Source organism: Equus caballus, chromosome 1 (assembly GCF_041296265.1).
Source record: "Equus caballus isolate H_3958 breed thoroughbred chromosome 1, TB-T2T, whole genome shotgun sequence".
Taxonomy (NCBI): domain Eukaryota; kingdom Metazoa; phylum Chordata; class Mammalia; order Perissodactyla; family Equidae; genus Equus; species Equus caballus.
The window spans coordinates 129,414,297-129,429,894 of record NC_091684.1 but is presented as its reverse complement, the minus strand read 5'-3'; the positions used below and the strand labels follow the sequence as shown (position 1 = coordinate 129,429,894).

Sequence of the window (15,598 nt, the reverse complement as noted above, 5' to 3'; positions counted from 1 at the left end):
CTAAAACAGAACCCCTAAGGTTAAGTTCCAAACAGAGAATGTCTAAAGCTGCTCTATGATCCCTGGAAAAATAAATCACTACAGCCTGCAACTCCTTGGAATTAAATGTCCAAAAAGAGATCATAGTAATCTAAATCTATTCTCCTAAGGGGATTCAAAGTTAGCAGTCATTCTAAAGGAAATAGTCATATATACATAATTTTCTCAAAAACTCAAAAAAATTTAATCCACAAATCTATAGATCTAAAAATTTAATACAATAAACTTGTATTATTAGACGAGGGATTCAAGGAGAGAAATTTACCATGGACAAGACCAGAAAAAGTAAAATCACTAACAACATCTAAATTTGTCTACAACTGTTCAATATATTCAGGTCCTACTCAAATCCCTTATCTCAAATATAAACTAGTTATCACAGTCAATCTCAAATTATTAAATATGCTTTTGTTTCTATAGTCCCCTACTGTCTCACTAACTCCATGAAACACTTTATTCCACAGGCTAGTCCTTCTTTTTCTCCTTCTTCTTTCTCACTTTACTTATTAAGCCTAAGAAACAGCTCATTTTAACAACCTGAGAACTATTTCTATAGAAATAGAGTCTAAAGTTCTAAGTAAAAGCCATGGTGTAAAGGTACCAAACTAAGGAGAAAGAAAATCTCCACTGTGATAGTCTACCATTACAAAGAGTGGTTAGCATGAAAAGCCACTTACTTCTGCAATTTAACATGCCAGTCATATAAACTGTCATTTATGAGTTCCACTGAATAAATCCCTGTAAAGATATAGGGCATGTCAGTTACTCTTCATCTGATCTTATAACTATTACTTTGGTGTAAATGTATACAATGAATAGCCAACAAAAGCTAGAAATTTTGCTATTAAAACACAGAACTAAGATACATTATAAATATTTTGCCACTGGAGCTGAGTATCTTATTAACAGATAATTAAAGCCATCAATGAAGAGAATTCTTGACTGAGTTAAGAAACTGTTTACCATTAACTGTGAGTGGAAGAAAAATAGATTATGCAAAATCATATTACTTAAGACTTTTCTTTTATGCACATGCAAACATTTCCATAAAAATGGAATTCCTCTACATATATAGTTTTATAATGTTTCTTCAATTTTCTGGGCATCTTTCCAACTCTGAATATAGAAATCTATTGTCAATCTTTTTAATAACTATAGTAATGTGTTTTATGGATATACCATAATTTAACCAATTCCACTCTATATCTAGTTATTATTTTTTGATACTACAATGTTGTAACAAATAAGTAATTATTTAACATTTAAAGATAAACCAGTATTCAAATATTTAACTGCATTCTATTAAGTTTCTACAGAAAAACTTTTTAGACTTCTTATAAGAGAAATTGTTAGGACACCAAAATTTCTAATAACTCAGAAACAAGTCTAGCTTACCTTGTACTATATAAAGCAGGGTTTTTTCTGCTGTTTTTGTTTTTATTTTGAGTAAGCACTAATGATTTAGCTTTGATCACTCTGACAACTTCTGAATGGATCCTAACGCTACCTTTTCAAACAAATTAAAGTTTGGCTCGTTCCCATATTTAATACTGTTAGAATCTCTGTAACAATATAAGGGAATTTTACTTCAAATAGAGAGGCTCCACAATATTTAAGTCTTGTTGGGTAAGAAAGAACACTCAAGTCAAACACTGAAATGAAAAAAACAAAAATCCACCTATTTTTAAAGTAATACCATAACTACCTCTACAATAAGAGTTCATTATGTTGTTTTCAAAAAAGGAAAACCATCAACTTAGCAATAGTTCTTTATTTGTACAATACAATCAAGCATCACTTAATGATGGGAATGTTCTGAGAAATGCATCCTTAGGTGACTTTGTTGTTATGTGAACATCATAGAGTGTACTTACACAAACCTAGATGGCCTAGCCTACTACACACCTAGGCTATACAGTACTAATCTCATGGGACCACTGTCGTATATGTGGTCTGTCATTGACCAAAGTGTCATTGTGTGGTGCATGACTGTATATTCATTTTATTTACTTTCCAAAGCAGATATGACTTGTACTTTTCCCAGAAGACAAAAATCATATGAGTTAATTCCCATCATAAGACAAAAAAATTATGATGTAGCCATAAAACTAATTTTTAAAAATCAAAAAACAACTAAACTCATCCTATTTTACCCCCCTAAATAAATTGTAGGTAAAATTTACATACCTAAAATAAATTTAATAAACTTTTCTGTTTCTGTCCGGTTATGTTATGAGAAATGAAGTTTACTATCTGAAAATGGAAAATAACAGAAGGACAACAGAGACAACAGAGATCCAGAGGTCCTTACCTGTTTTATAACTCTGTGATCTGTATATGTCCCTGAGCTCTTTCATAAGTCTATCTGAAGCTTGCACAGACCCAGACACTGCACCCTGAAATATAAAATCTGCTGTTTACCAGGATCTGCTGAATTAAATAAAGATTTAAGGTATTGAACCTGAAATAAAAGGTTACAATGAGATTGTAAAAAGTGGATCACCGCTCAAAATTTTAAGAAGTCAAAAAAGTTTAATTACATCAAGGATTACGAAGTTTCAACAGGAATATAAAATTGGGGACAAGTCTGGGTCATTTACTATTTCTTACCTGAAAAAAAGAAAGGTCTAGCCAATATATCCAGATCACTATGGCCCCTCCAATAGCACAGAACTGAATATGAGTCTATTTCAAACTCCATCAATTTTTTTTAATTTTTATTAATTTTTTTAAGATTTTATTTTTTAGAGCAGTTTTAGGTTCACAGCAAAACTGAGGGGAAGGTACAGAGATTTTCCATACAACTGCCCCCACAATGCATAGTCTCCCTCATTATCAAGATCCCTCACCAGAGGGGTACATTTCTTACAACTGATGAACTACATTGACACTTCATAATCACCTAAAGTCCATAACTGACCTTTAGGTTCACTTTTGGTGCTGTACATTCTATGGGTTTGGACAAATGTATAATGACATGTATCCATCATTATAGTATCATACAGAGTATTTTCATTGTGCTAAAAATCCTTCATGCTCTGTCTATTCATCCTCCTCCCCTCGAAACTCCTGCCAACCACTGATCTTTTCACTGTCTCCATAGTTTTGTCTTCTCCAGAATGTCATACAGTTGGAAATAGACAGTAGGCAGCCTTTTCAGATTGGCTTCTTTCACTCAGTAACATGGATTTAATGTTCTTCCATGTCTTAACACATTTCTTTTTTTAGCAGGGAATAATATTCCATTGTCTGAATGGACCACAGTTCATTTATCCATTAACCCACTGAAGGATATATTGGTTGCTTCCAAGTTTTTGCAATTACAAATACAGCTGCTACAGATATCTATGTGCAGGTTTTTGTGGGGACGTAAGTTTTCAGTTCACTTGGGTAAATACCAAGGAGCTCAACTGCTGGATCGTATGGTAAGACTGTTTAGTTTTGTAGGAGTCTGCCAGACAGTGTTCCAGAGCTGGCGCATTCTACACTCCCATGAGGAGTAGGTGAGGGCTCTTGTTGCTGCACATCCTCGTCAGCATTTGGGGTTCCTGATTTGGGCCATTCTAATAGGGGTGTGGCAGCCCCATTAATTTTGAACATACTAGAAGACCTTCATCATGACACATTATTAACTAAAGCACAGTTCCATTAGTAAGACTATAAGCAAGAACGTTATACTGAAGGTCTAGTTTACCTGTTAAGAAATTGAGAAACAACATGTTTGCCTACACACAACTGGTTTCAGTGCTTTTCAGTGTTGGGACTTCCCTAAAGATGAAAATGCACGAATATCTTATCCTAAGACTGAATATGAATGAACTGTTTATCATAAGACAAAAACATTCAGAATGCCTTTTGATTAAACAACACTGAGCATGTAAAATATAAAATGTCAAGGGCTACCCTACAGTTTGGGGGGGAAAATAATCAGGTTTATAAAGATATTACTTCCTACCTGTGTGACCTTGAATACATTACTTAACTAGTTTAAACCCAAGTTTCACACTACTGAATAGGACGAATATTTCACACAGTGGCTATGAAGATTAAATGGGAAGATATATAAAGTTTAAAGTACTTTGCTTGGTGTCTGTTATGTGAAAGTGTGCAATAATTTTTAGTTGTTCTGACTATAACATACAGACTGGAAGCAATCAAAAGATACAGATGGTACAGTAAACATCATTAATGTAGATGCCACAAACTTACTTTCTTAAATAAGATAAGGGCTGGGCTAAATTTCTTTGCTCTTTGAAAAAAAGATTTGCCAATTAAATTAATATAGTAAGTAAGACTGAAGGAGGGAGAGTAATTTACCACTTTACAATACTTGGCATGTCTTTGCATAACAATTCATTCCCTGTGTTTGAGAAACCCATGCCCAAGACAAAGGAACTGGTCCTCAGATTTCATAGGGTTGATAAATAGCTCTAATACAAGGCTGGAAGTAAGCAGTAAGTGTTGAGATAGACAGCTAGACTCTCATTTGATCTTTCCCTACTCTGGGCATTTTATATACATCATTCTCATTTATTCTTCACAGTAATTATCCAAAAGGTATGTATTACCCACATTTTAGAGTTGAGGAAACTGAAGTCACACAGCTATGTTTGTCACCAAACTCAGAGTTCATTTCACTCCCCCATGCTACTTCACAGAAAAGACATGTTAAGTCAAAAGAAAAATTACTTTTGATTTGGTCAGGGCAGAACAGACCAGATGGCAGCTTCATGGAGAAGAAAGAATTTGAACTATACTTTATAGGAGAGACCAAATTTAAATATATTGATCCCATAGGAGGAGGGTAAGCAGAGAAAACAGCATAAACAGGCTGGAAAGGGGGCATCATACAGTGAACAGTAGGTGATTCCAGGATGTAAAAAGCAGATGAACAAGGTAGAATGTGATTAACAATAGGTGAGAAACGTTAAAAAAAAAAAAAAAAAAAAAAAACTCGGGCAACAAAACAAATGGCTGCATCTACAACCAAGGCAGTGATGAGGAGGGCAGCTGGATTGGTATCTTAATGACTTGTCCTGGATTTCTATTATTACCTATAATTACTTTACTTAACTGCAAAAGTTCTAGATGTTTACACACACTTACATTTAGATGGTCTTGCCTTTGAGTCTTCCTAATTTTTTCTAATATTGCCAAGTTTTCTTTTTCAATTCCTTCATCCTCTGACTTTTTTCCACTAATAGGCTCTTCTTCCTTCATCTCATAGTGATCCAAGTCTTCTATATCCTACAAAAATACGAAAAATATTCGCTTATTCAAGCTTATGCCAAAAGTTAAATTATTCTTGACTCAACAGGGAACAGAGAGAATACATGTATTCTATGGTGAGGGTAAAAAGCCTTGACATTCAACTCAAATTTTACATCGTATATTTTGTTTAAAAGCTAGAATCTGAGTAAAGCATATTTAACAGCTCACCAAGTCCTAACTATTACCAAATAAGCCATCTTTTAAATCTATTAAGAGGAACTTTTGAAACAGTTTAGCATCAAATATCAAGAATCTTAACTGTTCATGCTTTGCTCCAGTAACTTGACTTCTGGAAATCTATTGTAAGAAACTAGTCTAAAATGTAAACACAGATTTAGGCACAAAGATGCCTATTTCGACTGTATAACCACAAAAACAAATACAAAATCTGCATGTGCAAAAATACCAGAACAGTTAACCCAATTCTACAGAATATCAGAAGACCATTAAAACGCCAACATAGCATAATGGTTTCTTTTGTTATCAATAATGAAATGAAAAGCACAGAATACAAAACTGAATATATAGAATCTTAATTATGCCAAAATAAGCACAGAAAAAAAACAGACTAGAAGGACATATACTGAAATATTAATAGTTATCTCTAGAGACATTTAGTAATTTTCCTTCTTCCAAGTTTTCTGTAGTGAGCAGCTATTGATTTTTATAATTAGGGAAAGAGTTAGAATAAGAATTTGAATAATATCCCCAGGCCAACATCTTTAATCACTACATCATTCCCCTCCGTCCTTTCCTCTTTCATCTGCTCTTACACATATACAAATCTATGCAGAATTTTTTTAATCCTAACTGTTATCTATGATCTTACTTCAATCATCAAAATCTCTGAAGGAGTAGTTTACACTTATTGTCTCCATTTTTCAAGCAGATTAATTCACTGTGATTTCTAGACTAGGTTAATGACCACTTCCATCTAGATTCAATGGTCTTTTTCTTGAACTGCCATCTCTTCAACGCCTCTTACATTCCTTTCTTATTCAGATCCTGTCCATGACTCCATGCGTCATGCAGCTTCCCTCCCCTAGTTTGCACCTTTCAGCCTCACTCTTCCAGCCCACACTTCTTTTCTTTAGAGTTCTCACAAATGCCCTTCGCCTCATGCAGCTTCCCTCCCCTAGTTTGCACCTTTCAGCCTCACTCTTCCAGCCCACACTTCTTTTCTTTAGAGTTCTCACAAATGCCCTTCGCCTCTATTTTTTTCTCCTATATCTTCAACCTCAGCCACATTCCGATCCACAAAACTTCTCCACTTGAGTCTTAATCAGCACGGAACAGAATTTATCAGTGCCATATTTATAAAACAATATTCTCAGCACACTATTCTCTGCTTATGATCAATCACACGAAATATAAACATGTTTACCTCCAATTCAAGACTTTTAGCCATCTGCCTCTTCCAGCCAACCTTGCTTTCCTTGACTCCAACACATCAAACTTCTTCTCCCAAAAGAACTGCATCCAATGCACCCAAACACACTATGCCCAAGGTTATTCTGGGCCTTTTTACCACATTATTTTAGCATATCTTCTTTTCACCTATTCTAACCTGACATCTCCCAAGTCCAGCCTCCTACCTTTCTAGATTTCCCTAAATGTTGCTTTCCCTTCTTTATATTACCTTGTGAGGGAAAAAAGAAAGGTACACAAACTCTTTGAGTACAACATCTACCTCACTGTACACTGGACTCATGGAAAAGGTTTAATGTTTTCACTCAGTTTATTCCCATGAAAATATTAAAAATAAGCTCTTGATCCCAAAAGTCACTCTAATTAGACAATTAATTATTTTACTCCCTGACTCACAAAACAAATACAAACCCACAACTACCTCTTCAGTTGTAAGGCATTCTAAGAAGCATATTTTAGATTTAAAATTTTTCAAATCAAGAAAACAAGTCAATAACCTGAATTAATTCTAAGATCCAAAACAGAAAAACGTTTTAAAATCAAGACCACAGAATTCAAATACCTTTTATCTGGTCAATGTAGAAACACAGATCTTCATTCTAAAGTTTGCATTTAAATGCAAAGCTTCAGAGCCCGAAAACTTGTAAAATTATATCAGTGACTGGCAACTAAACAGGCCTAAGCTCAACGTCTTTGGAATTTGCTCAATGAAATTCTTAGATGATTTTTCAATGTTGAGACAGTTTCATTACTTCCAGTGAGTAGTCCCTGAAATGTTCTCAAATTCTCCTTTTATTCAAACACAGAACTTTTTAAACTTAGTAGTTTCTCTTCTTAAAAATAACCAAATATAGGATAAGTATTGATTACTATTAAATGCAAATATAATTTTAGTGCTAAATGTTAAGAGCTCTTTTTTTTCTAAGAAATCAAATCCAAGGATGTCAGATAAGCAGTTTGCTCAAAAGCATACCACTAATTAGAGGAAAAGCCAGATTTTAGAAATTACACTGAATTCCAAACATAAAGTGCTTTTCATTACTCCACATTAACAGTGGTTTAAAAGGAGATTAGAGAGTTACTAAAATGTTCAAAAATGAAGATATTTATAAAATGTTATTCTTACATAAAATACCTACTTCAGCCATCTCTTCCTCTTCCTCCTCTTCTGAAGTCACTTCTTCCGTTGTCCCATTCTGAAAAGGAAAAAGAATTTGCCAGGGCTACACAGAATAAAATAAGCACACACTGGGTATATTAGTAGACTTTAGGGACAAACTATCAATCATCTATCACTGCAGTTCTACTAAGAGCTTATCAAAGTTGAAACATTTACTTTTTAATCCACTTTGATTTGACAAATAATATTTATCAGCTTTTAAAAAAGAAATAATTTTGAACAATTCAACTGAATATATACCTTAGGAATAAACAAAGGCAATCAGTGAAATATAAAGCAAAACTGAAAAAATTTTTACAACATATTCTAATTTAAATAAGAAAACATTTTACGCATATGGCTATGTATATAAGGTCAATGGCTTCTTTCACTTAAATAACCCAAAGCCTGAACCTTTCCATAAATTCAACTGCTTTACATTTAAAAAGCTCAAATGTGTCATAAAGAAAGTGACACTGCACAAAACTAAAAATTATAAAATGACCACCATTGCACTAAAGAGCTATTTTTCTTTTGTACAACATGTTTTTTACCACAGAATACTTCTCTACAAGACACAATTTACCACTCATTCACAATGAATCTGATGGGGTTTTAAAGGCACTTCATACCTAGTTTTGGCAGAGTTCAAAAAGACAAGTTTCGGGGCCGGCCCTGTGGCCCAGTGGTTAAGTTCATGCGCTCGGCTTCGGCGGCACAGGGTTTCGCCGGTTCGGATCCTGGGCACGGACACGGCACCGCTCATCAAGCCATGCTGAGGCGGCATCCCACATGCCACAACTAGAAAAACCCACAACTAAAAATACACAGCTATGTACCAGGGGGTTTGGGGAGAAAAAGGAAAAATAAAATCTTAAAAAAAAAAAAGACAAGCTTCCTGGACCAGAGTGTAGTTCTCCAGGACTCAGTACATAAAGTTAGTAGGATTTTTTTTTCCCAGAAATTCTTGCTGTATTTGTTCCAACTACAGCTGGTAAAGATCACTCTCTTATATAGGATGCCTACCTTGATGGCCTCTTAGTGTGGGTGTCAGAACCAGAGAGAAAGACAGAATTTTTTTAATATAACAGAGGAGCAAAACCTTGTAACAGACTCATCTTTTCCTTTTGCTCAGGAGTTGGAAGGTCCACCTGCCAGCACCTCCCCATTACATGCCCCATTACATTACATTACCTGCCATTACACACAGGCAGAGCACTGGTGTGCAAACCAGATAATTGCTGAGGACACTCATATCAACAATTGATACTGATCAATGGTATACTCCATCTATAAATGGGCAGACAACCAAATATCACCAGGTGGTTGAAGAAAACTAGCAATCTGAAATAAAGGCACCAAGTTGAACAAGCAGAACAAGTGAGCAGAAGCAGTGATAATCAAGGAAATAAAACAGGAGAAAAATATCTAATTGGAATTTTTAGCAGTAACTCAGAAGATACTACATCTACAAAATATAAAATGATGACTCTACAAAGGACAATACAATTCTGGGAAATCAAAATGATTCCGCCACCCCCCCCACCCCCCCAAAAAAAGAAAACACTCAGTAGAAGGTCAAAGAGCACAATGGACTTGAATGAACAAAATATTTACGATTAAGAAGACTACCAAATTGTGACATTCCCTTAAAATGCGGAGAAAAAGGAGCTGCGAGGGGGAAAAAAGAGGCAACAGAAATAAGAAAAGAGTTAAGGGAAATGGAAGATAGGAATACAGGGATCAAATATTCATCCAGAAGACGGAGGTAAAGAAATAAGAGAGACAAATGTTGCCAAACTAAAGAAAGACTTCAGAATATCAAGTACCTCTGAATGCCCCAAAGGACTATTGAAAAGTAGAACTCCACACTTCACAGTTAAAGAAAAAAACCAACTTCCAGAAAGAAAAAATATAATATAGAGAAAGAAGTAAGAATCAGACAGGCATCAGACTTTTCATCTGTAACAATAAATACAGGAAAATAAAAGTGTAAAGAACCTGGAAGAGACTCAATTACGAACTTAGAATTCTATATCTAGTTCCATCAGGACAGGAGCCATATCTGTGTTTGTTCACCAGTGGATCCTCAGCACTGACACAGAGTACTTTACACAGAGTCCAATAGATATTTGTTGAATGAATAATAAAAACAGACACTGAGTATTCAAGGCACACTCTCCATACACATCCCACAAATCCTTTCCAGAAAAAGAACAGAGGACATTATTCAGGGATGTATTTCAGAGGCAGGGAACCAGAGAATACAAGAAACAGCAATGAGCAAAGACAACAGTAACATCAATGGTTAGGTCTAAGCAACTGCTGGATAATTCAGCTGAGAGGTTACAGGCCATATTCTCTGACCACAGTGAAAAACTGAAAATAGCCCAAAAGCCACCTGAGAAAGTTTAAAAATTTTTTTCCTAAATGACTCTTGAGTTTAAGAAGAAATTGACCGTCATGCCCCAGTAATCCAACTCCTAAGTATGTGCCTAGAGAAATGCTCACACAGGTATACCATAAAATATGGACAAGAATGATCATGGTAATGCTGTTCCTAACAGCAAACTGAAATCAACCCAAATGTCCGTGAACAATCAAATGTATAAATACAGTATATTAAAACAATGGAATAAATACAGCAATGAAAAAGAACTATAGCTACACACAATACGAATCAATTTAACACAAAATGTTGCGCTAAAGACAGACATGAAAGAACACATACATGACTCAATATGAAACTCAAAAACAGGCAATACTAAACTATATTGTTTAAGAATGCATAAATGGGTGATAAAACTGAGAAAAGTAAGGAAAGGAATAGCATACAGGGGAATGATAATCTGAAAGGAGCTTGCAGAAGGTTTCTGCAGTGCTAGCAACGTTCTATTTCTTCACCTGGGTAGTAGCTAGCTAGGTGACAGTTCCCAGGTATTCACTGTAACTATCTGTTACACTAGTAAACTTATGTTTATATGTTGTTAATACATATTATTTAAAACTTTTTCTTGTGAAATATAACAAGAGTAATATGAAGAAAAGATGGAATCAAACTACTCAGGAAATACAAACTATTTAGATAATAGTACTGTATTTTAAAACCTATGCAATAAAGTCAAACAGCACTCAAAATATGTATACTCTTATGTGTTTATTAAAAAAGCAATTTAAGTCACATTGATCCAATAAACTAAAAAAAAAAAAAAGGAGGAATAATTAAGACAGACTAAAAACAAAGAAAACATATTATATTTAAATAATAAAACTAAGAACTGATTCTTTCAAAAGAGCAATATAATAAAACAGACATGCTTCTGACAAGTAATCAAGATAAAGAAAACAACTTTAGAAATAAAAAGAGGATTGTGCCTACAGATGAAGATTATGCAAAAAGTGAATACTCTGCACATCCTTACCAAAGCTTCGAAAGTACAGGTGAAGTGATCACTTTTTTAGAATCTAAAATTACTAAAACTGACTGAAGAAATGGAAAATCTGAGCAGACTAATTCACAGAAGAGAAAAACCTATCAGGTTCAGATGTTTATTTAAACCAGAGTTTAGCAACCTTGAAACTATCGATACTTTGGGCCAGATAATTCTTTGTTGTGGGGACTCTCCTGATATTGTAGGATGTTTAGTAACATCCCCTTTACCACAAAATGCCACATGCATCCCCTAACCTCCACCAGCTGTGACAACCAAAAATGTCTCCAGATATTCCCAAATATCCCATGAGAGGCAAAACTGCCCCTAGTTGAAAATTATTGATTTAAACTGTCCTAGATCTTAGAAAAAACACACAAAGGTTCCCAAGTCATTTTATAAGACTGCTTAAACCCTGATATCAAAATGAAAGAAGAGCCTAAAAGAAAACGAAACAAACTATATTATAATCTCACTTAAAGTAAAAAAATTCAAAAATAAAATATTATCATATCCTTTGCGTCGTTCTCCAAGCGCCCCCCCCATGTAGGAGCTGAGTGTTTATTATGGGAATGCAAGGATGATTCAAATTTAGAAAATTTCTTCATGTAATTCGCAAGTTATATCCCTACATGGAATTATATTCAGTCATGAAAAACAAGGTAGATCTATATGTACTGTGTCCATGATAAATTGTAAGTGAAAAACCTAAGTTTCAGACATCCCAGAGAAGGAAAATTAAACAGAGAATATATATTTCTCCTATCTTCTCTCTTTCCTGAGGCTCCACTAGAATTACAGTGAAGAACACAATGATAACAAAAAGACAAAAAAAAGAAATGGGCTACCAGCAGAAAAGAGAATTCATTCATGCTAGAAGATGACAGCAAATGGCATAATGGTAATTAATGGAGAAAACAAGTAAAGCCATAGGTTAGGGGATAATAAGGAGGCTAATTTGTCCCACAGCACCCTAGAGAGGCTCTAGACTCCAAGATACCAGGTACACCAGACAGCAGGAATGATGGACAGGACTGAAAACAAAGCAATCAACCAAAAGCCAACATACAAAACACACTTTCCAGCCCCCACTACACACTGTTCTCCCCCACCTCCTTAAGCAGACCCTAGAGAGACATGTATCTACCTCAAGCAAGATAGTATAAGGTTTCATGTCCAGAGAAACAAGTAGTTCCAGCCATCATTTATTATTATGCCAGGAAATAGAAGGGTGGGGGATGGGGTTAGAAGTCAGCTTAAATTCTTCCTAAAAGCTATCAGTTGACAAGTCTTGGACACAAAGAATTCCCAATCAGCCTTTCAGTACCTCTCTCAAATATAAATGAAAAAAAAGAGGAAAGAAAAAAAAAAGAAGAAAAATATGAATGAGCAACACAGAATAAACAGATATTTGAGGAAAGTCTTCAAAAAGAAAAACAAGACCAAGACAAACCAGAAAAAAAAACAAATAGGGGCCAGCGTAATGGTTAAGTTCACACGTTCTGCTTCAGCAACCCAGGGTTCACAGGTGTGGATTCTGGGTGCAGACCTAGCACCACTCATCAAGCCACACTGTGGTGGCATCCCACATAAAACAGAGGAAGACTGGCACAGATATTAGCTCAGCGACAATCTTCCTCAAGCAAAAGGACCAAGACTGGCAACAGATTTTGCTCAGGGCCAATCCTCCTCACAAAAAAAAAGAGAGAGAAAATTATGATGCTAGAGAAGGAGAGGACAAGAGTATCAAAATAACTCCTTAAAGACACTTAAAAATACATTATATCTATAAAACAAAAACAAAATGCTATGAACAAGGAATAATCAAAGAACAAGACAAAGCTCTTAGAACTTATGGTTCATCTCTGTAGAGGATCCCCAATGAACCACACCTGCCAGCATTCATCCCCTTATACGGTCCCCTCCCACAGTCAACCTGGGCTGGCTCCTTGATTTGCTTTAACCAATGAATGTGGTAGAAATGACACTGGGCCAGTTCCAAATTTAAGCTGTAAAAGACCTGGCAGCTTCCACTTCTGTGCCCTTGGAAGCCAGAAATAAGAATTCAGACTACCTTCCTAAAGAAAGAGAAGCCACACAAAGAGGTCCTGGAGGGTGAGATGCCACGTGGAGAGAAGGGCTAAGTGAAGAAACACCAAGGTGTCAAACATGCGTGAAGAGACCAACCTGGACATTCCTGGGTAGCTGTGTTTCCACATGACTAGCAGTCCCAGCCACTATCTGACTGCACAGTGAGGCCAGCAGAAAAACTATCCACCTAAGCCTAGTCAATTAACACAATCACGAGAGAGACGATAAATTGTTATTTTAAGCCATTAAGTTCTGGGGCAACTAGTTAAGCAGCACCAAATAACGAAAACAAAACTTAAAGTTATGACTGTCCAAATAAAATTTCCAGAAGTTGAAAGATAGGAAAAATCTTCCAGAATTTGAAATTAAAAAACAGAGAGAGAATATAGAGATCAGTGATACAAAGACTCAAATTAAGAGATCTAAAATCCCATTTGTAGACATTCAAAAATGAACAAATAAAGAAAATGGAAAGGAGAAAGTTATCACAGAAAAAAATACAGAAACATTTGCCCAAGCAGAAAGATTCAAGAGCCCAAATTTGAAAAAGCCCATCCATACTGACTGCCTAGCAACAATGACGACAAAAAAAAAAAAAAAAAGACCACAACTAAGCACACTGTTGTGGTATTTCAGAACATTAAGGAAAAGACAAACTCCTAAAGCTTCTGGAAAGTCATGCAGAGACTAATAAGACTCAAAATGGCATCAGGCTTCAACAACATCATTGGCTAGAAGAAACAGCACAGTCTTTGAAATTCTGAGGGAAAATTATTTTCAACCTAGAATTACACATTCAACCAAACTATCAATCAAATGTGAGTGCAGAATACTACAACAGTTAACATTTACTGGGCATTCACTATGTGCCAGGCACTGCTCTAAATGATTTACATGTACTAACTCATTTAATCTTCATAGCTCCCCCAAAATATAGGTACTATTACTATTTCCTCCATTTTGAAAACAGGAAATTGATATACACAGTGACTAGGTAATTAGCCCAAGAAAATTAGCTAATACAGCTAATAAGCAGCAGAATCAAGATTCAAACCTACAGTGGTCTGGCCATAATTTTTTAGAGGTTACAACCCAGAAAATGTACTACTCCTTCATGCTTTCTTAGCATTTTACTTGAGGATGTACTCAGGCAAAATGATAAAGGGTAAGCCAAGAAAGATGACACGAGATCAGGAAACAATGGATCTACTCCAGCAGAGGAGACAAAAATTTCAAGGTGACAGCTGTACAGCCAGTCCAGAGAACAACCTGCCAAGACTGGTACAGAAAAACCAAAGGCTCCAGAAGAGAGGGAGATCTCACAGTAAAAGGATAGAACATAACTTTTTTAAACTAAGAATTATTATTATCGGGGCCGGCCCGTGGCCCAGTGGTTAAGTTCGCATGCTGTGCTTCGGTGGTTCAGGATTTCAACAGTTTGGATCCTGGGTGCGTACAACGGCACCGCTCATCAGGCCATGCTGAGGCGGTGTCCCACATGCCGCAACTAGAAGGACCTACCACTAAAATACACAACTATGTACTGGGAGGATTTGGGGAGAAAAAACAAAAAAAAAAAAGAATTATTATTATTATTATAAAGAAGACACTGCAAAACAAAAAACTGTATGAGAAAGGAATTGTCATAATAGAAAACTATACACTACAAGTCCTAATGATAAATAGTAATTATCCACATGACTAAGCATAATGATGTTTTAAGAAGGGGAGGTGGATGGGTAAGTGGTTGGTATAAGAACTAAATCCTTATCTATTATAGTATAGTGTCTATAAATTATGCCTAAATAGGTAAATCGAGAAATCCTGAAAAGTCAGAGGTGGTGGGGAGCTACTGGGTACCTGTACTGCTTGGAGGAGATAACATTTGGGTTAGGTCTTAAGAAGCACATAAGGACTTAAGGAAATGGCATTCCAGGTGAAGGTAAATAAATAAGCAAAAGCAAACAACTGAATAAGCAAGGAACAGTTATGGAAACCAGGAATATTAACAACAACAAAGGGGGGAGGAGGATTGTTTGCCTATCATAGTCAACACCAGCAGCTCCAAAGAATGAAAAGATTATTTTTAGACCTAAAGTAAAACAGACAAAAAAATTCAACAGGAAAACAAAAACTAAGTTCTAAATAAATTATATAATAAGAAAAACCATCCTAGTTT

At 35.5% G+C, this 15,598-nt stretch overlaps 1 protein-coding gene across 3 annotated transcripts in view; it reads right to left on the bottom strand.

The window, feature by feature from the left end:
- UBE2Q2 (ubiquitin conjugating enzyme E2 Q2) overlaps nucleotides 1-15,598 on the bottom strand; it is a 62,120-nt gene that overhangs the window by 29,183 nt on the left and 17,339 nt on the right. For all 3 annotated transcript variants that reach the window (XR_011425029.1, XM_001489739.7, XM_005602881.4), the window contains 4 exons: nucleotides 7,878-7,934; nucleotides 5,146-5,286; nucleotides 2,351-2,435; nucleotides 717-777 (listed from right to left, as the gene is read on the bottom strand). Coding sequence is in view for 2 of the 3 variants with exons in the window: in XM_001489739.7 (XP_001489789.3) it covers nucleotides 717-777; nucleotides 2,351-2,435; nucleotides 5,146-5,286; nucleotides 7,878-7,934 (344 nt within the window). In the remaining variant the exon portion in view is untranslated. The remainder of the gene's footprint in view (nucleotides 1-716; nucleotides 778-2,350; nucleotides 2,436-5,145; nucleotides 5,287-7,877; nucleotides 7,935-15,598) is intronic.